Source organism: Myxine glutinosa, chromosome 1, assembly GCF_964187855.1.
Source record: "Myxine glutinosa chromosome 1, kmMyxGlut1.1, whole genome shotgun sequence".
NCBI classification, from domain to species: domain Eukaryota; kingdom Metazoa; phylum Chordata; class Myxini; order Myxiniformes; family Myxinidae; genus Myxine; species Myxine glutinosa.
In genome coordinates, this window is record NC_136261.1 from 63,862,447 (window position 1) to 63,887,535 (window position 25,089).

General features: G+C 43.5%; 1 protein-coding gene across 1 annotated transcript; it reads left to right on the forward strand.

The window, feature by feature from the left end:
* The first annotated feature begins 218 nt into the window (after nt 1-218).
* On the forward strand, nt 219-19,853 carry LOC137412467 (L-lactate dehydrogenase A chain). The gene is made up of 7 exons (XM_078772551.1): nt 219-394; nt 10,652-10,769; nt 12,885-13,058; nt 14,630-14,803; nt 15,399-15,516; nt 15,642-15,765; nt 19,342-19,853. The coding sequence occupies exons 1-7, from the start codon at nt 365-367 to the stop codon at nt 19,504-19,506; spliced, it is 903 nt and encodes a 300-aa protein (XP_078628677.1). The 5' UTR covers nt 219-364; the 3' UTR covers nt 19,507-19,853.
* Nucleotides 19,854-25,089: the final 5,236 nt, after the last annotated feature.

Below are 25,089 nucleotides of genomic sequence, written 5' to 3' on the forward strand. Positions count from 1 at the left end.
AGAGAGGAGAGAGAGAGAGAGAGAGAGAGAGAGAGAGAGAGAGAGAGAGAGAGAGGGAGAGGAGAGAGAGAATAGAAAGAGAGAATGAAAGAGAGAATGAAAGAGAGAATGAAAAGAAAATGAATGAGAGAATCCTTTTTGGCAACGGAGCCTTTTTTTTTTTTTTGTTTTGGGGGTGGGGATACATCAGGTGAGCAATGAGTGATGCCGGTCTCAAAGGCCCTTTTTATTTTGTAGATCGCTCATTTGATTCCTGCCTTCCTTCGTCATGGCAACCAAAGACCTTCTGATGCATGAGATCCAGCCTGTGTAGAGAAGGTATTCCCAGGAACAGGTGACCATTGTAGGGGTTGGCCAGGTTGGCATGGCTTGTGCAATCAGCATTTTGTTGAAGGTAAGCTTTATAGTGTCCCTATTACCTCGCACCAACACTTACTTTGTTTTTAAAAAAATACTTTGATGTTAATTAATTTTTGGTGATCATACTTTTAGATCAAATTCTATCCACAGGGTTTTTTCATATATTAAGGGAATTTGAAGAGGGAAGTCACCCTTCATCCTCCCCCTCCTCCCCCCCCCCTCCCCCTCTTTCCTCTCTGTATCCACTTGATCCCATTTTTATTTTAACTTCACTCCTTGCTTTCACCACTAACTACATGCAGTTGCCTGGCAGGATAACCTGGAGGTATACGCACGTACATCTAAGCTGTCTATTCTGGGTTCAAATCTGGACCCAGCTAAAAACGGTCGGTCATGTCCAGGGACGGCCATTAAACTAGGTGTCATCTGCTATCGTTAGTTTGTGAACGTTAAAGATCCCACGGTGTCCTTCACTAAGAGTAGGTGACCTATTGCCGGCGTCCTGACCAAATTCCAATTCATGCTGTAACCTCCAGTGGGCGCTGCATGGCACTGCCATGCCCCTGCAAGAACTGTTGCCAACCTATTTATTTCCTCCAATGGAGAGATTAGTTGTGTTCTGATACATTTTGCAATTGCACCTTGATATACGAGATCTACAAGATGAAACTTGGAGCCATCTATTTATTTTGTATGCACAGGGGGTGGGTTGGTAATTTAAGATTTTGTGTTGGTAATTTAGGATTTTGTGTTGGTAATTTAAGATTTTGTGTTGGTAATTTAAGATTTTGTTGGTAATTTAGGTTGGCTTAAACTCCAATATCGATCAATAAATGCAAGGTTTCATTTTATTGATTATTTTTGTTCTCCATACCAAGTCGTTCAATAATCTAAAAGCATTACTGTGTGTTGGTTGTCTTTGCATGTCTGAAGGCCATTCACATGAAATGTGAATTACCTCATCAATTAGTTTATTACCCTCGCCAGAGGAGAAGGTATTGCATTCGAGTCCGTTTGTCCACACAGAATAAATATGATTTTCTCTGCGACCGTTGGTTCAATTGACAGGAAATTTTCACCATAGGTGCACCACCTCCTGTAAAAATTATAATCATGACGTCATAGGTCACGTGATATGGGCGCCATCTTGGAAAAACCGAAAAACTTCACCTCAACTCAAAGTGCTGCATAGAAAAAAAATTTGAGACATGTCTCATAGTAAATAACTCTCCCTAGAGAATAAAATATGTTTGTCATAGGTGCCTCCATTATGACGTCATAATTCGACAAGTACAAAACTTCCGATCAAGATGAAATTTTTTGAGCCTTATTTATAGATAAATTGTTGGAGGAAAGAAAAAGACGTCATGTGGTTCGGCCACCATATTTGTTTTAACACAAAAGCCAAAAACACGTCCTGGCAAGGGTCTGCAATCTGATTGCTCTTGTTTATAATGTAGAAGCTGCTGCCCAGACAAGAACCACACACTAAGATAGCAAGTAGTACAACCTGGTGTCTAGGAACCTCGAAGACCAAACCACTTGATACCCACAAACGAGGCAAGCATTTTGGAGTTTGGCCAGGATACCAGCATTAACCATCTTGCTCTTCATGAAGCGCACAGTGCTGTCATTAGCATATACCAATCGATGCCTGCAGATGGGACGCTCAGTTTAACGTCCATCCGAGAGCCGGCATGCATGTTGATGTCGTCCTTTATGTGAAATACAGTACCAGGATGACTGTTTACAGCTGGGCCATGTTTCAAAACAAGGTTAGATAGCTGGAGAGGGCACGCATACCTGGAGACTATCCTGCCATTATAAAATAGTCACGCCCAGTGCCGTATATTAACAGAGTCTGGCCAGCCTTTGATCTGCTCAACTACCGCCGTGATTGGTCGAGCCCGCGTCACGTGGTTTACAGGCGCCATTTTGTATACCACCTCAGCCGAGCAGCTTTCCCGCTGCACCCATTCCGTGGAATTGCTTCGTATCGTTGCATATTTCATTTGAGTAATATTTCAATAAAATCAACCAATATGGTATGTTGTGCCGCTTGGGGATGTTCTGTTAGACCAGGACAAGGTCGTATAATGCACAGATTTCCTCGAGACAAGGAACGAAGTGCTATTTGGGCGGTTAAAATACGCCGAGTTGGATGGAATCCATCACCTTACTCATATTTATGTTCGGTAAGTGAAATCGCTTAATATATATTGGTTTCAAATCAAAAGTGACATGACACGTGTGTATTAGGTCTCTGGTGAGCTTAACATTTGTTTAGTCAGCCATATATATATATATATATTATATATATATTCCCTGTAACATTTTTCGTGTACATATGCAGTGTATAGAGTGTATGTATATATATATATATATATGTATATATATATATATATATATATATGTATATGTATGTATATATATATATATATATATATGTATATGTATGTATTATATATATATATATATATATATATATATATATATATATATATATATATATATATATATATATATATATACATACAGTGAAACTTTGACTTACGAGTTTAATTCGTTCTGTGACAGAGCTCGTAACTCAATTTGCTCGTTTCTCAAATTAAATTTCCCCATTAAAATGCATTGAAATGCTATTAATCCGTTCCAGCCCCCAAAAAACCACACCAATTTTTTTTGTTACGCGTTTTTAAATAAGAAAAATGTACTTTATAAATAACAAATAATGTATAAACAAGCACGACCTCGTATATACTGTACATAATAAGCGGTGTTACGCGCGCTGCTTGTAAACAAGGAGGAAGCGGACAACGCGGTAATTTGTAAGTCTTTATTCAAGAGCTCACTGTAACACTGGCGCGCTCCGGGCTGCGCGCCCGGTGTATATCCTGAGGCCACGCCTACCCCTCGGCGTGGCCGCCGCCCACTTGGTGCGCGGAATGATGTCACCACGCCAGTGAGCTTCCGTGTCCGCCACAATGTAAAGAAATAAACTGGTTTTATTAAGTGTATTTACCTTGAAGATCAGACGAAGATGCTGGCGGAGGTGGAGGAGATGACTTTTGCCTTTTTCGCCACACTTTCCTCGCTTTCACTTGCAGGGCGTTTCAATAAAAACCTGTCCAACAAGGTTTGTTTCTTCCTCCCTTTCAAAATGTTTCGATCGTACTGCTACGGTCGTACTGCCTCGCCAAGTCGACAACGCGCACACCTCGCTCATGTTTTTCGACGATTGCGTGTTTTATATCCAAGCACATCATCCTCTTCTTCTCATTACTGCCCTTGGCACTCAATTTCTTAGGACCAATGGTTAAAACTAAGAAATTTTCCAAAATAACCAACATGCGAAAACAAAGCAGCAGCGATATACGGCAGAGATGCTTGCATGGCAAGATAACCACGTGACCGGAACGCTCGTTGGGCCACCTAGTGGCGGGTGGCGTAAGCTCGTAACTCAAATCCCGGCTCGCATCTCAAAGCAAAAAACCGCCCGAGCGACGGCTCGTATCTCGGAAAACTCGTAAGTTGGTGCACTCGTAAGTCAAGGTTTCACTGTATATATATATATAAGGGATTATGTATAATAACTGAAAATCAGGTATTATACATAATCCCTTATCTCTATATATAAAGGAGGGGTGTCTGTGTGTCTGTCTGGATGTCCGCTTATAACTCAAGAACTACACATCGGAGAAAAGTTTTAGACACAGATTCGGAATCAGCATAAAATCCCGGTGGTTATAGGCTACTTTCTATTTTAATATCAATGGTTTAAAAAAACCGCGCCAGCTGCAATTCCATGGTGTAGTTTGTGGCGGCGCTATTGCCCCTTTCCGATCCCATGACGCATTGCGGTTCCGATTCGCGATAAGGTCTATGCGCTATCACCGACACTTTTCCACCTTTTCCATACCTTTTAATCAGATTTACCTTATCGTCCATCGTAACCACATTACGCTTGGAAACACTAGCATTATCCTTCTTTGGACCCATGGCTAACACAGACACAGTAAAGGAATACTGTACGTCGCCTCTGTTTTGAATGAGAATCAGCGGTTGCGCGTATGTACAGTATATTGTACGTACATATTTATATATTTTTAATGTGCTTTTTATTGTATTTTAAATTGTTTTTTAGCTTCTTTTATTGTTAATTTATGTACTATTTTATTTATTTTAAATATATTTTTAAGGAAAACAAATGTTTTCACGTCTGTAGGAGTAACGTAATGTCGCACATAATGACGTTCGCTGCCTGGTCATGAAATAAATGATGATTCTCTTGACAAAGTGACATGCAGATCAGGCAGTAAACCTCCCAACTGAGTTTCTCAACAGTTGTCAGCCTCAATTCTAAAATCCTTAATTTTCATCCTATTGACTTGAAATTTGAATGGGATTTACATATCAGCAAACTGAATTCAACCAACAACTATTTTTGAGATCACCATAGGCCAAAAGAGCAACATAGGCCAAAAGTCAACAACAATTTCAAATTTCTAAAATCCTCAACTTTCATCTGATTGACTTGAAATGTGAAGAGGATTTGCATATCAGGTCACTGAAATTGAACCACCAATTCTTTTTTGAGGTCAGCATAGGCCAAAAAGTAAACATAGGCCAAAGGTCAACATCTTAAGGTGAAGTTTTAAAAATCCTACATTTTCATCCAATTGACTTGAAATTTGGATAAGATTTGCATACCGGGTCACCGAATTCAACCACCAATTATTTTTGAGGTTAACATAGGCCAAAAGGTCAACAACTTATTTCAGGAATATTTCAAGACATATTTCTGGCGCAGGGGCAATCAATGAAGGTTGTAGGCCTGAACTTCACAGAACAAGTGTTTGCCCATGGCCAGCTGTACTTGGGCTGCTCGAGGGTTGGAAAACCAAGCAATCTTTATGTCTTGGCACCAAGTAAGAAAACCAGAAATGTTGCATACCCAGAGGTTTTGAGAAATTGAAAATTGAAAAAACGTCATGTAGGAAATGTACTGTGATATTGCTCCAAAATATACATGTTCTTTTCATCATATATTTGTATTATTCTTATTCAACCCATTGATTGATTGGTCGTCACGTCTCTTCAAAGCTGTCCCCGCGCACACGCTTTCGAAGTTAAGTAATTTTTCACAATTGTGTTTTTGTCGAATCTGTATCTTTCTTTCGGTGTATGGACCTATTGGGGTGACTTTAATAGGTTTCTCGGTGCTGGTTTTTCATACCTGTGTACAGAATCGTCGGTTTTTTCGTATCGTGTATTCTGAGGCCTAGTGTAGTACTAGTAGGCTACCGTGTCAGCCCTTGGCTTGAGGCTTTTTTTTTTGTCTCAGCGGTTCTTCGATCGTGCTGCAGATTACTTTCGGTCTCTGTTTTTCACGGTCTTTTCACCCCATACTTCCTTGTTTTAAAATCTCAAAAAAAAAAAAAAAAAAATTTTTTTTCCTTCTCTGTTATCCGTTTGTTCGTTCTTATTTGTTCGTTCGTTCTTCGACCACGTTCTTCGTGATCACGTTGTTAAAAAATGTTTCATCTGTCCCCTGAAGAACTTTATTTTGTCATATTCTATAACACCTTTTTCTTCTTCTTCTATAAAAGAATGCTTTCGACTTGCTCACCAAATATATTCATTCCAAAAAAAATTCCAGCTCTTACAGTGCATCTTTCATTCATTCCCTAAACTCTCCAGGACTCCACCCATCCTTCAGTGTCCTCAAAGGTATTTTTGACTTGAATGTCTCAAGAAACTCATTTTGCAATAAATGTTCATTTCCCATTAATCGTACACTTTTCAAAATCCAATCTCACCCCTTCCCTCCAAATCTTCCCCATCACCCATCTTTCAAATCTTCCCCCTTGCCCCTCCCGCCCCCAAATCTTCCCCCATCACCCATCCCTTTCAAATCTCCCCCCTGCCCCTTCCCTCCTAAACTCCCCCCACACCCCTCCCCTCAGACTCTCCCTCACTCCTCCCCTCCTAGACTCCCCTCTCACCCCTCCTCCTCAAAGCGTCCTCCCCGCTTCTTCCCCCTTCCAACTTTCACCTTCTTCTCCCTCAACCTTCTGCCTCACTCTTCCCCCTCCTCAAATAACACCTCACTGCGCCTCACCCAATCACCATCAAACCTCTTGTCTGCCCCATTCTTCCCTTTCTCCAAGCTATTCTGTAATCTCTGACACACCTTCAACAGCTCTCCCTACCTCTCCCTACCTCTCCCTACCTCTTCCTCCTCTTCCACATCTTACCCTACCGCTCCCCCCCCCCTTGTTCTGTATCCGATGCTCCCCCTTCCTCTTCCTTAACAGTATGGACTTCAAACAAATGGGGCCTTCGCTCAAACTTAACTGATTTCTCCATACAGGTTGCTTCTGACAAACCAGATGTGATCTGCTTAACAAAAACTTCCCTCCTTCATGATGTCTCTGATTCCTTGGTATCTTTCCCAGGTTACTCCCTCCTCCGGTATGATAGACCTGAGCCTCGTCCTGGAGGTGGGGTTGCTATCTTTATAAAAAAAACTCTTCCTCACTCGCCCTGCACTGCCCTCTCTCCACATCACCCCCAGGAATACCTTTGGCTACGGCTTCCCCTTCGCTCCCACCTTTTGTTCATATGTGTGTTGTACCGTCCACCAAACAGTGATGACTCCATCTACATCTCGCTGTCTGATAATATGGACCAACTTCTATCTACCCATCCCAACTCTCTCTTCCTCATATGTGGTGATTTCAACTGTCACCATGCCAGTTGGCTGGGGGTGGGTACCTCTCTCACCAGCCATGGCTCTTCAGCAAAGGACTTCTGTGACTCACTGGGACTGACACAATCTGTCAATTTCCCAACCCGGATCTCAGTCAACGGAGCATCTTCTCTTCTGGACTTGGTTATCACCAACTTCCCTGAAAATGTCTGCTGCTCTTCTTCTGCTCCAATCGGCTCTTCTGATCATGTGCTTGTTAAAGTGGACATCTCTCTGACCATTATCAGAGAGCCTCCTCAGCGTCCACGAGTCTGGCATTTCACTCAGGCCAACTGGCACGGTCTTCAAGCAGCCATCAATCATCTGGACTGGTCTCCCATCTCTACTGCCTCTGACGTCAACTCATCCTGGGAATTCTTCCAAAGTAAATTGCTCTCTCTCATGAACAGATTTATCCCATCTCGTCTTCAGTTGTCATACCCTTCCTCCCGTCCATGGTACACGGAATCTTGTGGTGAGGCTATTGCCCAGAAACAACTTGCTTTCGTCTCCTGGAAAGCAAATCCAACGGAAGGAAATCTCATTTCCTTTCACAAAGCCCGAAACAAGTGTGTGTCCACCCTCAGGAGAGCCAGGAAACAATATCTCTCCGTTCTCAGGACCGAACTCTCTTATCTGTCTCCCTCTTCCAAATCCTGGTGGCGTCTGGTCAAATCTGTTTCTGGTGTTTGTTCCCCCTCCATCCCCTCCCTCACCTCAAATGGCCACACGGCTGACTCCGCACATGAAAAAGCTGAATGCCTCAACTCTGTGTTTGCCTCTAAATCTTGTGTCCCAAACCCATCCCTCTCTGTACCCACCGTACCCAGTCGTACCCAGCTGCTCCTGGACTCTGTGTCCTTTCCTCCTGACGAGGTGGAAAAGTTTCTGTCAACCCTCGACTCTGATTCTGCAACTGGACCTGACGGCATCAGCCCACGGGTCCTAAAATCATGTTCTTCCTCTCTTTCACTCACTCTCTCTGTTCTCTTCACCCTCTCTTTTGCTCAAGGTCATCTTCCATCTGCTTGGAAATCTGCCAACATCACCGCTTTGCACAAAAAAGGTGCAAAAACAGATCCCAGCAACTACAGACCAATCAGCCTTCTCCCAATTATCAGCAAAGTCATGGAATCCATCATTGCTTCAGATATGAAATCTTTCCTCTTCTGCAATGGCTTGATCTCTGATCATCAATTTGGTTTAAGACCTGGACACCACTCTGGACATGCTGCTTCTGCTTTCTCAACAATGGATGGAGGTCCTCAATGCCAAACAGGAAATTAGAGCAGTCTCCCTTGACATATCACGTGCCTTCGATACGGTCTGGCACCCCGCTCTGCTCACCAAACTCTCCTCTTTTGGTATCCATGGAAATCTCCACGCATGGCTGGCGGACTTCCTCTCTAGTCGTAGTCAACGTGTGGCCCTGAATGGGTTTCTCTCATCTCCTCTTCCTGTTCAGGCTGGAGTTCCCCAAGGCAGTGTTCTGGGCCCTGTGCTTTTTCTGGTCTTCATCAATGATCTCTCTGACTCTCTTGAAAATCCTCTCTATCTCTTTGCTGACGACTCTACTCTCTGTCGCTCCATTCTTCATCCCTCAGATCGGCAGTCTGCAGCCTCCTCACTCTCTGCAGACCTGGACAAAATCACAGAATGGTCAAACAAGTGGAACATGTCTTTCAATCCTGACAAATCTCGCACTCTTACGATGTCTCTCTGAAAAGACCGACTGGACAACCCTCCCATCCACTTTCTGAATAATCCTCTCCAAGAAGTTCTGTCACTCAAGCTTTTGGGTCTCACTATCTGCCATGATCTTTCCTGGGAAAACCACATTTCAAATCTGGCCTCCAAAGCCAGTCGCCGACTGGGCATCCTCCGTCGTGCGAAGTCCTTCCTTGGCACACCTGAGCTCCTCACCACTTACAAGGCTTTCATCCGCAGCTCAATGGAATACTGCTCTCCCCTCTGGGCTGGTGCTCCTGCCTCACACCTAGCTTGCTTTCACGCTGTTGAAACCAAAGCATTCAGAATCATTGGAATCTCCCACGATGAAGCTAACTCCAAGGGCCTCTCACTCACTCACCGCAGGCAGGTTGGTGGTCTTTCCGTCTTCTACCGACTCCTCTCTGGCCTTGCCACCCCAGCTCTCTCTGGGCTCTGTCCCGCAAATATTCCTACAGGTCGCACAAGATCTGCCTGCAACCCTCTTATGGTTAAACTGCCAAAATCAAGACTCTCTGCTCACCTTCGCCCCTTCATTCCTCTTTTCTCCCGCCTCTGGAACAAACTCCCTCACTCTCTTCAATCCCACTCCACCCTCCAAGTCTAAAACAGCTGTTCACCACCATCTCTTATCTTCCCCCATCCAAAACCTTGATCTTTTCTACCCCTGCTAATTTCACCCCAATTCCACTTTTTTGAAATACCAACTTCTGTCCAGGAAGTCCTTGGTGTCCTTGTGTTTTATACTTCTCCCTCCCCCCCCCCCCCCCCCTTCCCATGCCTCCTCCCCCCTGGCCCTCTCCCTTCCACACATCTCCCTGCTCTCGGATGTTGTGTTTGTGTGCTTCCCCTTCTCCCCATCTTGTCTTCCGCTCCCTCTTTTTGGGTATTTTGTTTGTCTGGTTGATTTGTTTGTGAAGTAAATGTTAGTTTTCACGGGCCTCGATTCAGTATACAAAAAAAAAAAACCCGGGCGAAGCCGGGTACCTCAGCTAGTTATACATATACCCTGTAACATGCACTGTTTATATATGCTTATATATCAGGAAATACTTGTTTGTGATGCAATATTTGTCACTGTTTGTGTCAGTTTCCTGAGTAAAGTGTTCTTTGAAAACGTAAAACGAAAGTATAACAACATTTGTGAACCCAAGCTAATGAATAAAATAATAGACATTGTACTTTCGTAGCATTATGGGACTATTGTATGTTACGTTTCCAGATAATAGATGAAAACTAGTATACAAGCTCCATTTTATCAAATTACAATTTCATGCCAAGAGAAATAAAATTTATCAGTATGCTGTATGCAGCTGACAATAAATCGTGTGCTGCGACAGGCAAACAATTCGTGTGAATAAATGACGCCGCTTGCAGATTTTATTATTCCAATAACAAACAACACGTCACTTTAACTTGAATTAGTTGTTCCTCATTAAATCTGCGACCAAACAGTAATATCGATTCCCTTGTCACAGAACTACAGGATTGCCACAGCTGACATACATCTCGCAGTGCCAGCGCGCGAAGTTAGGTATGCAACATGGTGCCAGTATTTCAGTTGGCCAGACTCTCAATATACACGGCACTGGGGCCACCCATTGCTGGATAAGGAAAGGCTATGCAGGTTGTCGATAATGGAAGCGTGAAATAGTTTGTAACATCTTGTATGGATGTTCATACATATGGGAGGAAAGTTGTCTGAATTTTAATGCCTTGCTCACTCACGCATGCACGAGCAAGTATTGAGGCTTTTTGGCCTGCATACATGGTGGTAACGTGGTCCATTTTGCTCTCGTGTGGCGTCTCCAGAATTTGACCGATGAGCTTGCCCTTGTGGATGTCATGGAAGACAAACTGAAGGGCGAGATGATGGATTTGCTCCATGGAAGTCTTTTTCTCAAGACTCCCAAAATCGTCGCCAGCAAAGGTAATGGCAAAAGGGATTCCATCTGGACCCTAGTGTGTTTGCACCTCTGCCATTACTAACTTCTTGTTGGTATTGCAGTAAAACTTTTAACATATGCATACTTTCAATGTGGCATTAAAAATTACAAACTTTGATACCTGTTGCTGACATGGCCCATAAATCTTAAAGGATTGTTGTTGCATAAGCTTCAATTTTGACCATATGTTTTAACAAAGGATTCACATTGGATTTACAATGCAAGGTTTACATTGGGAATTCAGGAAGGAATTGAGGCTCGAGAGAGAAGTCTACAAATAAGTAACTGCTACTGATGAGGCTTGAGGTAATTGGTAAGGCCAGGCAACAAAACATAATTACAAGGAGGGAAAAGTTTAAAAAATATTCTAAGCCGATACTAATGCCAGGAGTTTAAATTGCAAGATGGAAAAGCTTGAAGCTGAAGTAGATATATAGTCAGATATATGAAGATATATGAATTTCATATAGTCAGATATCTCAAAATCACAGTAAATGAGATTTGGTTGAATGAGGAGAGTGAGTGATTGGATGACAGGCCTAGAAGGTTACAAGATGTACAGGTGTGGTGGGAAAGAGAAAATAGGAGGAAGTGTTTGTAATCTGGGTTAAAGATAATATGGTATCGAGGGAATGTGGAATGCTTTTCTGGGTGCCTGGTGTGAGGGAACAGCAGGAAGGAGTTGTTGAAGAATTCAGAAGGTCATGTGGTGGAAAGAGTATTGATTATGGGGAAATTTAATTTGCCCAGGATATATTGGGTCCTTTAACAGGAAGGGTAGAACTGATGATTTTCTAGATCCAGCATTGTTTTGTAGACTAGTCCATGAGGGGTGTAGTTTTTGACCTTTTCAGCAAGTATCCTGATATGGTAAAGGAAGGCGTGTGTGCGTGCGCGAGTTTTGGTCAGGATAGTAGAGCAAGGCTATTAGATGAGACAAATTTTGAGGATACAAGAAGAGAGTTAGGTGTTTTCTATATTGGGCAAACTAACTGCAAGGAATTGCCATCAAAGAACTGGGTAACCTTCAAAGTAAATGTGCAGTGGATGGAGTGTAGTCCAGTGAGGTGTAAATCATCCAGAGGCAGAAAGAGACCAGGGAGTTGCGGAATGATAGAGGATGAGCAGAAGGAAGCAAGTACAGTATGAAACAATGCCACTGGATTGTAGACGAGTATTGCTATTAGAGTAAACGGCTAAAAAATACCATGACCACCTAAAAGAGAATGAGGATCTCGCCAAGACTAGGACACTCAGTAGAGTGCAAACCTCCGCCAGACTGGACAGTTTGTTTTGTATCTCACTGATGGGCCAGATCTGGATTTGGACCTGAACCAAAATATAATGGGCTTGTTTTTGTCGCCGAACCACCTTCTCCACCGAGTTTGGTCGTAAGTCCTCCGTCTTCTACCGACTCCGCTCCGGCCTTGCTCCAACTTCCTTTCTGGAAGTCCTTGCCGTGTCCTTGTGTTTTATACTTCTCCCACCCCCCCCCCCCCTTCCCAGGCCTCCTCCCGCCCAAACCCTCTCCCTCCCACAGATCTCCCGATGTCCCTGCTCTCAAAAGGTTTGTGTGCTTTCCATTCTCTCCCCATCTTGTCTACCGCTCCCCTTTTTATATACTTTGTCTTTGATTTGTTTGTGTGATAAATGTTAGCTCTTTCACAAGCCTCGATTCTGTATACAAAGAAAGATGCTATACAGTGTGTTGTTTTTGGTCCTCACTCAATGGTGAAGTAAAAATTCTCGTATTCAGATCTTAACTAAAATTGAATCGATTCGTCCTTGTCATGCACGCACAACCTGTCCACCAAGTTTCGTCTGAATCTGTCCACAACATTTTGATATCCTGCTCACAGACAGAATGGTGAAACCGTAATCTCCGTGGCGAAGGTGAATCGTCCTTTTGATTTTTAATAAGTTAGAGTTATCGCTTGGAATTGTACTTTCGGATTTAGGCAGGGATGTTTGAAGTGTGTTTGCGAGCCAATGGTATGAAAAGGTACACCTTTCGACTTCTGTCTGTCTTGCCGATGGGTTCAGAAGTGACATTTGCAAGATGTTTGGTGTGAAGTTTACACTCCACACAATGTTTGCAGATTATGCCGTAAGCAGTGACTCGCGGCTGGTCGTGGTCACCGCTGGTGCTCGTCAGCAGGAGGGTGAGAGCCGCCTCAACCTTGTGCAGCGTAACGTGAACATCTTCAAACACATCATCCCCAACATCATCAAGTACAGTCCCAACTGTACACTGCTCGTCGTGTCAAATCCTGGTGAGTGAAACGTTGGACATCGGTGTGTGTACATGTGCGTGCCCCAATGTCCCACCCTTTTGTCTGCGCTGTCGCTGATTCACCAATAAGCAATGAAACCTGTCCGGCAGCTGAGGAGATGTGTAGCTTTGGGATTCATCATGTGTACTATGTGTCCTATGTTACAGCTGTGGAGGGACTTTTGAAACAGCAAAGAGCTTACCTTGTGTAGCCTTTCTTCAGGTAGATGAGCATGGGAGGAGTCTATTCTAATTGATCCCAGCCACCTGGCCCCGGTTGCTAGAAGCTATCCAGTGGATACATTTAATGTGCCAGATATATGATTTATCCACAGCATAGGCTTAACCGGGCCCTTGCGTAATTGAAGAACATATTGCGTGCCTGGAACACGATCGCCCATAGAGCGTGTACTCTGCTGGTACTTAGAATTATCCAGGATGATTCGAGTCGCATAGAATTAGCCCATCTCATGAGGGTTTTGTGTGAAGGGGGTTGAGGTGGGCATGGCCACCAAGAGGTGGATTACAGCAATGGGGAGGCGGTATGCAACATGGTTGTGAATTAAATAGTCTGACATGCTTTGCTCCAAGGAAAGCATTTTCTTTCCAATAGAAAAAAAAAAATACTGATTTGTGGTTGTCCACAACTAACTACAAAGCTTCTTTCCTACAGGATTTGTGATGTCAGCATCCTTTTCGATGAAGAATGGCCAAGTGCAGCAATTGCTGTTACTAATATGAAGGAAAAGAATGTTGAGCGGTGCATGCATGTGCTCCTGAGCTTCAGTTGGTCATGCCAAAAATTCCTATTTTAAAGCCTAATGGCATGAGTGACTAATTTTTCATCCTAATTGCTGTTTTCTACCACTGCAAGGTAACAGTAGGTCAGTTTTAATAGATCGTTGAATTTATCATTCTTTCGAACAAAGCTGACGGATTGCAGCTCGTGATGTTGGTTCAATGCATTGCGTGGATGCTTGGACACACCTGCACCTGCAGGTCCAAATTAAATTGGCCAAGTTTCATTTGCATTTGAGGGGTGTATTTATTTTGTTTGGTTAACAGCAGACCTGCCAACCTCAACTCAAGCTGTATGTGCACAACCTTGCTATGATTCGATTGGATGCCAGTTCATGAATTGCACATCAAAAAAAGTGAAATTAAACCCATTACCTAATATTTTGGTGGAATTAAAGGAATTGTAAACCTGTATGTAACACTGAGATGAACAAATTAAAAAATAGAAGGTTCTCCATCTCTGCTCAACGCATCTCTTGCTCTTCCTCATCTTCGCTCCAATTTGAAGCATGTTCACCATTCATCCACCCCACTCGATGCCTGTTCCTTGCACCCCTACTTTTCCCATAACACATGCCCACCCTGTTAATGTCAGTTTGCTACTTTGTACTCTTTGCTTGGCTTGCATGAGCTTCCAGCTGTCTGGTGGTACAGTGCAATTGCCAAGGACAAGCTGACGGCTTCAATCTTGTGGTAAGTGCGGAGACCCTTGCGTTTCTGACTTTTGGCTTGCTTCAGGCCCTCGCTCCCCTCCCTTCTTTTTTTCTCCGTCAGTCGATGTGCTGACATATGTGGCTTGGAAACTTAGTGGCTTGCCGGTGCACCGGATCATTGGCAGTGGCACGAACCTGGACTCTGCGAGGTTCCGTTTCCTCATGGGCGAGAAACTGGAAATCAATCCAACAAGCTGCCACGGCTGGGTCATTGGCGAACATGGAGACTCGAGTGGTGAGATAGAGGACTTGCTGATGCATTTACTGGTAATATAATGCTCGCACAATAAAGTTTTGGGATTTAAAAATGTGGTGTTAGACATTTACTTCCTGAATGGGGTAAAAGTAATGCTCAGTGACGACGTCAACACGTTTTCAGGCCTCTACAGCCGAAGACTGGAGGTATTATTTTCTGGTTGTCTGTCTGTCCATTATCAGTTTCCTTTTGTTACCATCATAACTTTTGAACCATTGAAGAGATTTAAACCAAACTTGGCACAGTTATGGATTCTAATGGAAAGATTAACTGATTCCATTTTAGGTTTAAAATATCAAAGGTAAAAGGGCACATTCCCTTTAATTGAAAATCATTTTGCAGACCATAAGTTGAGTTGAAAGCATCTGTTTCTTCTACTTTTTGCTCGTCTTCTCTCGTGTGACCTTTAATATCTAATGCCACCTTTAATTGCGATCAAACACAACAGTAGGTGTAACGCGGGTGGGGGCATATCCATCACACTCATGAAATTGTAATTTCTAGTTTAGATTTTAGAGATTCCGCCCACCCCCTCCCTGACTATTCACTCACTGCCTCTGTCTATGTACTGCAGTACCCGTGTGGAGTGGTGTGAATGTGGCTGGCGTCAACTTGCAGACCGTGAACCCATCATTTGGCAAGGATGATGATGCTGAAAACTGGAGGGAGATCCACAAACAAGTGGTGGACAGGTATGTTCTGGGCAACAAATGCTTAGACGTGTTTTCAATTAGCTCATTGAAGAATTAAAAGGCACATGATCTGCACAGGAAATGTTCTGGTGACACCCTGGGTGATGGTTGTTTGTTCATGACAGTGCCTATGAGGTCATCAAGTTGAAAGGTTACACATCCTGGGCTATTGGCCTGAGTGTGGCTGACTTGGCCGAAACTATTCTCAAGAATCTCCGGCGCGTTCATGCTGTTTCCACTATGGTTAAGGTAGGTGAAATACAAACCAGCATCCTGCGGCTCGTTTGTCAGTTTGCATGACGTAGGCAAAGCTCTGGGTGGTGATGGGGGTGTGATGGGTATTGGATGGGAGTGGGAGGTTTCCATGTTTGCTCTTTATCATACTTACCATCTTGTCTCATCCAAAAGCAAGTGCTAGCAAGGAGAGAATGTGCTCACTCCAAGTTCTGGTCAGGCTGTGGTCTGTCTTTGCTGCACTTTTAATGATCGAGCAGACAAGGGTTAGGGTTAGGGTTTCAAAATGCATAGCCCATCCGTGTCCACTTTGCACTCCAACTAAACGTTATGAAAACGAGTTTTTTTTTTTTTTTTTTTTTTTTTTTTTTGTATTTGTCTTTGTATATATGTATTGATATTTGACAAAATCTCAATTGGTAAAAATGGTATGGCCTGGACAGACACTGGATCTCAATGGTAAACAAGCATTACGCCTAGGTCCCCCGTCGTTGGTGATGAGTTGACAAAGTGGAAGACGCAAGGCGGCCATCTTGGATTTTGACGTGGCTACCCAATTTTCAATAGCATTCTCCCATATGCGTAGATACACCCACACACTAGATTAGAAGTTAATAGTTCGTTTATTTTTCAAGATATTTCGCTCAAGGTTCAGACATATATATGGTGGTGGCCATCTTTGATTTTGACGTGGCGACCCAATTTTCAATAGCGTTCTCCCGTATGCGTAGATACACCCACACCAGATTAGAAGTTAATAGTTCGTTTATTTTTCAAGATATTTCGCTCAAGGTTCAGACATATATATGGTGGCGGCCATCTTGGATTTTGATGTGGCGATCCAATTTTCAATAGCGTTCTTATGCCTGGATACACCCACACACCAGATTAGAAGTTGGTACTTCGCTTATTTTTCAAGATATTCCGCTCAAGGTTCAGACATACATGGCGGTGGCCATCTTGGATTTTGACGTGGGTTGCACCCACACACCAAATTATAATTCGGTCCTTCGCTTACGCACGCACGCACACACGGACAGAGGAAAACCATAGTCCCCCTTTCCCTCCGTGGTGCGACGGGGGACAATAAACGCGGAGGCAATTTAAATAAATTAAATTTATTAATAAAAAATGTGGCATCTCGTTGAGCTTTTGTATTGCAGTGGGGCTAATAAGGGCTATTTATAGTCACTGACTTTGCCCTTTCATATTTTTACCCAATTTTAAAATATGTTCTCCATATTCCCATAAAGGTTTGTTGTCTTTTTTTTTTTTTTTTTTTTTTTTTTGCCAAAAGCTCAAATGGTTAAAAAAAATTAAGGTAAGCATGCACACATTTCCTGCTGCGTGGAAGGGACAGGCTAGCAATGCCAAAACTCAACATCACAATCGATAGTTGTCCAAACCAAAAAAAACAAATTTGGATTGTGACATGTCCAATTCCGCTTGTGGATATAGACCAGCAACAGCTAGTTGCCTTTTTATTTTTATTGTTTTTAAAAAATTTTTTATTGACTATATTAAACTGTCTGACAATAATTTCGAGAACGCAATAGTTTTGTGCTTTTATGTAACTGCCATGGTTTATTTAAAATAAAATAAAATAAAAAACCAATCCCAAATTGATGTTCCTATACAAAGTCAAATGCACATGTGACTGGTCTGCATTTAGCCCCTCTTACTCAACACTAACAAAGCTGCCTTGGCCGTCATCACGCTTTGCCTAGTTCTGCTTGGCCAGTTGGAGCAGTAGAAATATGCCTTTTTGGGAGAGTGAGGAAGGACTTCAAGCCCAGCTCCAACTCTCTGCATAGTTTTATTTTTTGCCACATCTAAATTTGTTTGTTGGTGCCATTGATGCCCGTTCTGGTATTTAAATCTTTGAGTATCACGCTTGAGCACCCAATCTGACTTCATTATGCTATTCCCTTAGGTAGGGTCTTGGCAGACCCCACTGCCACTGGTGTGTACATACTTTTTTTTTCCCCCTTTTTTTTCTTTCTTCTTTTTCTTCTTCTTCTTCTTCTACTTCCTGTAAGCCTTTTCTGACAGTGTGCTGAAGTGGACATCGTAGACAGATTGCTGTTCTCATTGATGGTTACTTTCTTGTCCATGATTTGTGATGGTGACAGTTGGTAAATTATATGATAGACTCTGTGCATCTCGAGGTGTGCTAACTCTAACTTTGTGTGCTCAAGGCATTCCACCCACGCAGGATTTTTTTTTTTTTTCTTTCCGGCAAGTTGTTGGAGAAAAATCAGGTCGGTGGTGATGTAGGGTGTATGCGTAACACAAACCTGCAAATGGCGACAAACTGTCATGACTAGATTATGAAATTCAGCATTTTTTCTTTGCCACTCATTGTGATGTTTACATTGTTGTGAAGGTGTCTCTACTTCTTTAACTCCCCCAATTATTCCTACTTTCATGTAGGGTCAGCGAGGAAAGTTTACGGGCCAAGTCTTTAAGCCCCCCTTCCACCAACAGTGGAATATTTGGGGGAGGTGGGGGGGGGAAGGTTTTCCCATTCGCATTTATTATATGCTGCTCATCACGTGAGGGTACACACGAGGATCATGGAGGACATTTGTGAGCTTGCTGCCATTTGAAAGCCTGTCACAAGACGAGTATAATTAACTGTGCTTGGACAGTGCTTGGAATAGGCTACAAAAGTTAAGACAAGATTGAGGCTCGGTTGGTCCGATTGTTCCCAATTGGATTTTGGTCTTAGATTTTGGAGTTGCAATATAACATATTTTTGTAATTGAGTGTAGTATTGTAATCTGGTGTTTGTTTGGCCTCAATGATTTGACCCTCTGTGCTGTCCAATTCACCTCTATTTGGGGTTGTGGCACCTGCCAGGAGGGTGTGGTTTCACTATTTTTAGAGGGTGTGGTTTGGTCTTCAAATTGCCCTGGAGGGCATGTCGATCCCTACTCATTTAATATTATGCACTGTTTGGTACAGGTTGTTTTGACTTAACATATTTTGCTTCCACATTGTTGATGTTGTTGTTGTTGTTGTATAAGCATGGACTCTTCAGATTCTACGTGTTCCCTACATGCCCAGAGTATCTTGCTTGCCATCGTTTTAAGGCCATTTTCCCCGCTGGAGCGGGGGTTAGCCTTGCGGGCCCCATGACAATCATGGTTCCCTTTTTGAGGCAATGTTTTTATGGCCGGATGCCTTTCCTGACGCCAACCCTTAGTCGCCTCTTACAATGTGCAGGGATACAGGGTACCTATTCTAGGTTGGGGTACACACCGGGATCATTCATCCCGGCAAGCTGGTACTCGATTTGCCGACCTCGGAAGGATGACAGGCTGCTTTTTTGATTACACGTATATATAATGTAAAATGTGGGCGGGGGTATATTTGTCGACGTCGTGACACATGAGTGTCCTAGTTTGAGGTTCCATTCTACTTGTCACAATTCGCTTTCCTAATTTGGTTCTGGTTCTGGTTCATGGTTCTGCCAAATTTATAAAATAAAACAACTCGGGTTTGTGGAAGAATTTTGATATGATTTTGTAAAGGTTTATCGAAAGTGACCAACTGAACTCTTTGCCTCTACTCCTAATCACCTCCAAGGGTGTTCATGGCATCACTGAAGACGTGTTCTTGAGCCTGCCGTGCGTGCTTGGTGTCAATGGCATCACTAGCCAGATCAAGCAAGCTCTGCAGCCTTCGGAAGAGCGACAACTGCAAAAGAGTGCCACCTCACTCTGGGATGTGCAAAAAGACCTGAAATTTTAGATCAGCTTTGCGCTTCTGTTTTTGTGCACGCATGTGAACTAGTATGTGCTATTGTGTCGTGTGACTGAGTGTGTGCACGCTGCTGTTTTCTGCACTCCACCTAAACACATGGCTAATGCTACATAATGATGTGTTGTGCTTGGCATTGGTTGTGTCCAATCAGGGTTCTCAGTTATGTCCTACCTTTGCTTTAATTTTTGTTTTTTTAAACCTACGAGTTGTGCGCTCCCTGCCGGAAGATGGTTACACTGTTTTTGCGTTATCACATGTGAGACCCGATTGAAATTCCAAGTCGTCTCGTGGACCATGAAGCTCCACACTCCATTAAAGGTGCTTGCAGTGATAAATTTTCAGTGTTTTTATCTCTACTAGTGGTAACCCGTGAAAATTTCAGCTTTCACGAGCCTCGATTCAGTATACAAAAAAAAAAAAAAAAAAAAATCACAGGCATAAATAGTGTTTATGTTCATACAAACGAACTTGCCCTTCCTCTTCCTTTCAAAATAATTGTCAGTTGGCACCAACATTCATTCTGGTGGATCTCATAAATATCGCTTTGTATTCAACTGCAGTATTGTCTCTTATAGTGTGGTTACTGGTAAGTATCCCCTTTACATTTCTGATCACATTTATATTTGTATTAAAAGGCGTAGCATGCCTCTCGGCGCTGCGCATCCGGCACACATCGGGACGTCTTCTTCTCCTCGGTATAAAGTGCAGCGTCTCACTGTGCGTAAAACAAAATGGCGTGGGTTATTCAAAACTTTTCACTGATTTTCAGCTTTTATTCCACACTTATAGACATTTGGCGACATAGGTATGCTTATATGGAAGGGTTAGTCATAACTACATAGTATCACACATATCTTAGGGTGACAGGAGCAATAGCTGGAGAGAAGTTCCGATTACAAACTTCAGAAATAAGCGTTTTAATGACATAGATTACACTTTGCTCGGTTCAATATTTTAGTGATGCAAATGCAACGTTTGGATTGAAACCGTTTGGTCTTAACTGTTTGTCTGAATTTGGTGTGGTGGGGGAGAAAGCGGGGGGGGGGGGGCGGAGGTTGTAATTTGTATGCAGCACGTGACTGCAGTTTGGCATGGTGGTACTGCTGATATGGTGCCCCCTATAGGTTAGAGCAGTAATTTGACAAATGAGCTGACGATGGCTCAACTACTCGATGCGGCCCAGTTTGACGTCCATCCGTGGGACATCACACACGATGTATTGCCGTGCCTGTGAAACGTCAGAACGAACGTTTATAGCTTATCGGTATTTGAACCCAGACGAGACCGCTTGCAGGAGGGAGGGGGTGGGGGGCACAGGGCAAGTACACAGAACACTCGGCTATTGTGCAGCCCATTTATCTGCATTAATTTTGGTTTTTATTTGTTTAGTGCTCTGCTATTAGGACAACAACAAGAACAGGCATTTTAAGGACATTTTCCCTGCTAGAGCGGGGGTTAGCCTTGCGGGCACCATGACGATCTTCTCCATTTTTACCCTATTTTCTGCATCTCCCCTTGTTAACCCACTTGCCCGCATTTCTTCTTCCGCCGCCTTTAGCCAAGTCTTTCTCGGTCTTCCCCGTCCTCTACTTCCTTCTACATTCATTTCCATCGCTCTTCTCAACCAGTCACTTTCATCCTTCCTCAACACATGACCAAACCATCTCAACCTGTTTCTCTTCACAGCATCCATCACAGGCTCTATTCCCATCATCTTTCGCAATTCATCGTTTGTCCTCTCAACGATACGCCGCACATCCACCGAACCATTTCCCTTCTGCTTCAACGACATCCCTCCTCGTCAGCACGCCACTCAGTTCCCGAAACTTCTTCCATGCACATCTCACTCCAGCAACCGTTGCCGAGTCTGATCCACCTTCTCCATTCAGCATGTCTCCTAGGTAGCAAAATGTTTTCATGCTGTCTCCAAGATCCAACAACATTTTCTCCATCTCCAGCTCCCTCTGTGCACACCTTACACTTGAATGTAGCTGCCACACTGGTTAATGACCCTCAGACTACTACATTTTTGATTAACCCACTCAGCGCACATTGTACATTGAATGGAGTTCACTCCGACACCCTTCCTGCACACGGCCAATTCCCAGTTCTTTCCACCTCACCACATGCTTTACCACTTGCCATCACCTTCGTTTTTCCGATATTCACCTTCAGACCTTTTGTCGCCATACGTTCCTTCCACTTGTTCATCTTCAGTTCATCCATACTTTCCGCAATAAACACCAGATCATCTGCATACAACAACTCCAACGGTAAACCCTCCTTATCATTCCGAGCCAGCACCTCCATCACGGCTACAAATAGTAGTGGACTTAGTACCTACCCCTGATGCACTCCCATCTTCACCTCAAACTCACCACTGTTCTCGTCCATCGTCCTTACAGCTGTGCGCGCTCTTTCGTACATTGCCGTCACTACTCTGATCAACCATTCCTCCACTCCTAACTTCCTCAATGCCCATGTCACTACTTCGCGTGGAACCCTATCGAATGCTTTCTCCAGATCAACAAACCCAAGAAACAACTTCTTCCTCTCTCCATGTACTTCTGCAACTGCCTTAAAATAAAAAGCGTGCCTGTCGTTATTCCTGGCATAAATCCAAACTGCATTTTGTCGATCTTCACTTTCTTCCTTATCTTCTTCTCCAACACCCTTTCCAATACCTTCATTCCATGCTCTAACTTTATCGCTCGATACGAGCCACACTCGAGGGTCACCTTTCCCCTTGTATAGAGGGATGAGGGTACTCAGTTCCCAACCACTGGAATGCAGCCTTCTTTCACCACCAGATTACAGATCTGTCATTCTATTCACACCCCAACTTCCCGCTGCCTTCACCATATCTCCCTCCCCCTTTTCTACTCTTCATTGCTTTTATCGCTTCCTCAACTTCCTTCTCAGTTATCTTCTCTGCTGGTCCTAAAACTGGGTTACTCTGTTGCCATCCCATTCATTCTATGCATTCAACAGCATTTCCATATATCTCTTCCATCTTCCTTTAATTCCATCTCGGTCCACAATGATTTGTCCCACTTCATCCTTCAAGCAACTCACCCCCATCACATTGCACCTCTTTCGATATCTGTTTTGCAATCCTGAATACCTCTGACCCTCTTCCGAAGCCTCCTGCACCTTGCTACCTTTCTTGGCTGCCTTAACTTTCATGCTCTGCCTTTTCTGCCACTCCTTGAACTTCTTCCTCTTCTCGTCAATCCTCTTTCCAACTTCATCCCACCACCATGTTTCCGAGTGCCTCGGTGGTCTTTTTCTCCATCCACATACCTCGCCAACGGCTCCCAACGGACGATCTTTCATTGACATCCAACCACTTTCAAACTCGACCACATCCTCTTCCATACTCGGCCTTTCTTTTAATGCTCCCTCACTGTCACATCTTTTAACCTCCACACCATTCTCGGTTGGTACTTCACCCGCCGAGCTCTCCTCGCACCTTTCACCCTTATTTCGCAGACAACGAAGTGGTGCTGTGAAACAGCCTCCTCCCCCGGGATCACCTTTGTGGCCCGGAGGTGCCCCCTATCTCGTCTACACACCATCATGTAGTCAACGGTTGTCGTCGACCCACCTGACGTGTACAGTATGTAACAAGCTTATATCCTCTTTCTGGAACTGAGTATTACAAATCAAGAAACCAGCTCCATCAGCAAAATCTTTTCACCTTCATTCTTCACACCATATCCATAACCCCCATGAACTCCCTCAAAATCGTTTATATTCCTTCCCACATGCCCATTTAGGTCTCCTCCTACCACAAACTTTCACGTTTTCCATCAGCTTCTCTATTGCACACCAGAACTTGTCATTCTCTTCATCACTCCGACCGCGATGTGCACTGCTTGCTGGAAACCCTGGCTGGAAGAGTGACAGAGAACAACCTCTGGAAGGTCATTCTATAGATGGAAGAATAGTTGTGTGTCAACTTGAATTTTGGAAGGGGTTACTGGAAGAATGCATGTATCCTGGAGTAGATTGGGAGGGTCAGACAGGAGGGAGCAATGTTGGAGAATGGGCTCGAATGGAGATGGAGATCACTGACCTGCCTGTGATGTGAGCAACAAATCGTGAGCTTCGATCTCGTCCTGGTAGGTTCCAATCATTTTTATTTTTTTTAGAGCTTTATATTCCAAAGAACCCAGGAAAAACAGCTATCATGCTGGGGCAGTGCAAAAGTCTTGTAGCCTGGAGAGCAGAGGATCCAAAGATGATGGTTTTAGATTGGGGATGATCTGAGGCTGGCTTTGGAGGCAAGCTTTCCAATGTGGTCAGCTCAGGAAAGGTCATTCATGGCTGACTGAGGCCCAGAAGTTGAAGAGACTAGCAGAGGGATTATGTATTGTACGACAATATGGAGTCTTCTGCAAAAAAGAATCTGGTTTTCCAAAGCATCAGGGGCCATTTTTATCGATGATTGAGACCAACATCCTGCCTTGGAGAAGCCTGTTAAATGTGAGATATGTCCAGGGAGACTGTTCTAACACATCTCACTCTTCTTCATCCCACTCTCCATGACTCCTCCAACCCCAACTCCATGGTTTTCATTCTCGTTATACTCGACTAAAGTGTTTCATGGTTTCACATGATTTAAAGTTTTAGCCTCAATTGACCTTCATGTTAAGGATCTGAGTTGAGCACCCTGTTGATGCTAGCCGATCACTGATGCACCAACGCTACCGTTTGCAAAGAAAACTAAAACGCATCTGAAAATACAAAGCCCGTCCGCGTCTGTTTGTATTCAGACGTCTTCTTCTTCCGTATGCACAAAATAACAAACGGTAAAAAATACAAAATAAAAATTTGATTTTATGCAGCCTTGACTTTGGACCTTTTGATCTAAAAAATACAAAACAATCAGCTCGTAGCTTTTGATTGGTGAACCAATTCAATGACCCAATATGCAAATTCTTAAAATTTCAGGTCAATCGAATGCAAATTGACTTATGTGAAGCTGACCTTTGACCTTTTGACCAAATTATTAATTTCTTCTCCATATCTTATAGAGCAAACGTATATGGTTATGTACGTCTTCAAATTAAATTAACACCCAAAACACAGTCCGTGAACTCTTAATTACGTTTAGACTGCTAAGACCCCTCAGACCTGTGACGACCCTTTACAGCCCACAAGACCCAAAAGCTCTGAAGATGCCAAAGACCCAAAATACCTTTAAAGGCCCAGAGGATCCAAAAGACCCAAATGGCCCCCAAGACCCAAAACACCCTGAAGACCCTGACTACCTTAAAGTCGCAAAATACCTCGAAGACCCAAAATACCCTGCAAGGCCCAGATGATCCAAAATAACCAAAACACCCAAAAATACCCTTCAAGGCCCAGAGGATCCAAAGACCCTTTAGACCCTTAAATACCCCAAAAACCCTAGAAGACCCAAAATACCCTTCAAGGCCCAGATGATCCAAAAGACCATGAAGCCCCGAAAGACACAAATGGTCAAATATGCCTATCCCTCTGAAACGACGTGTGGTGAGGCATGCGGAGCGCACCGAGTCACGCTAGTCGTCATGATGATGCTTT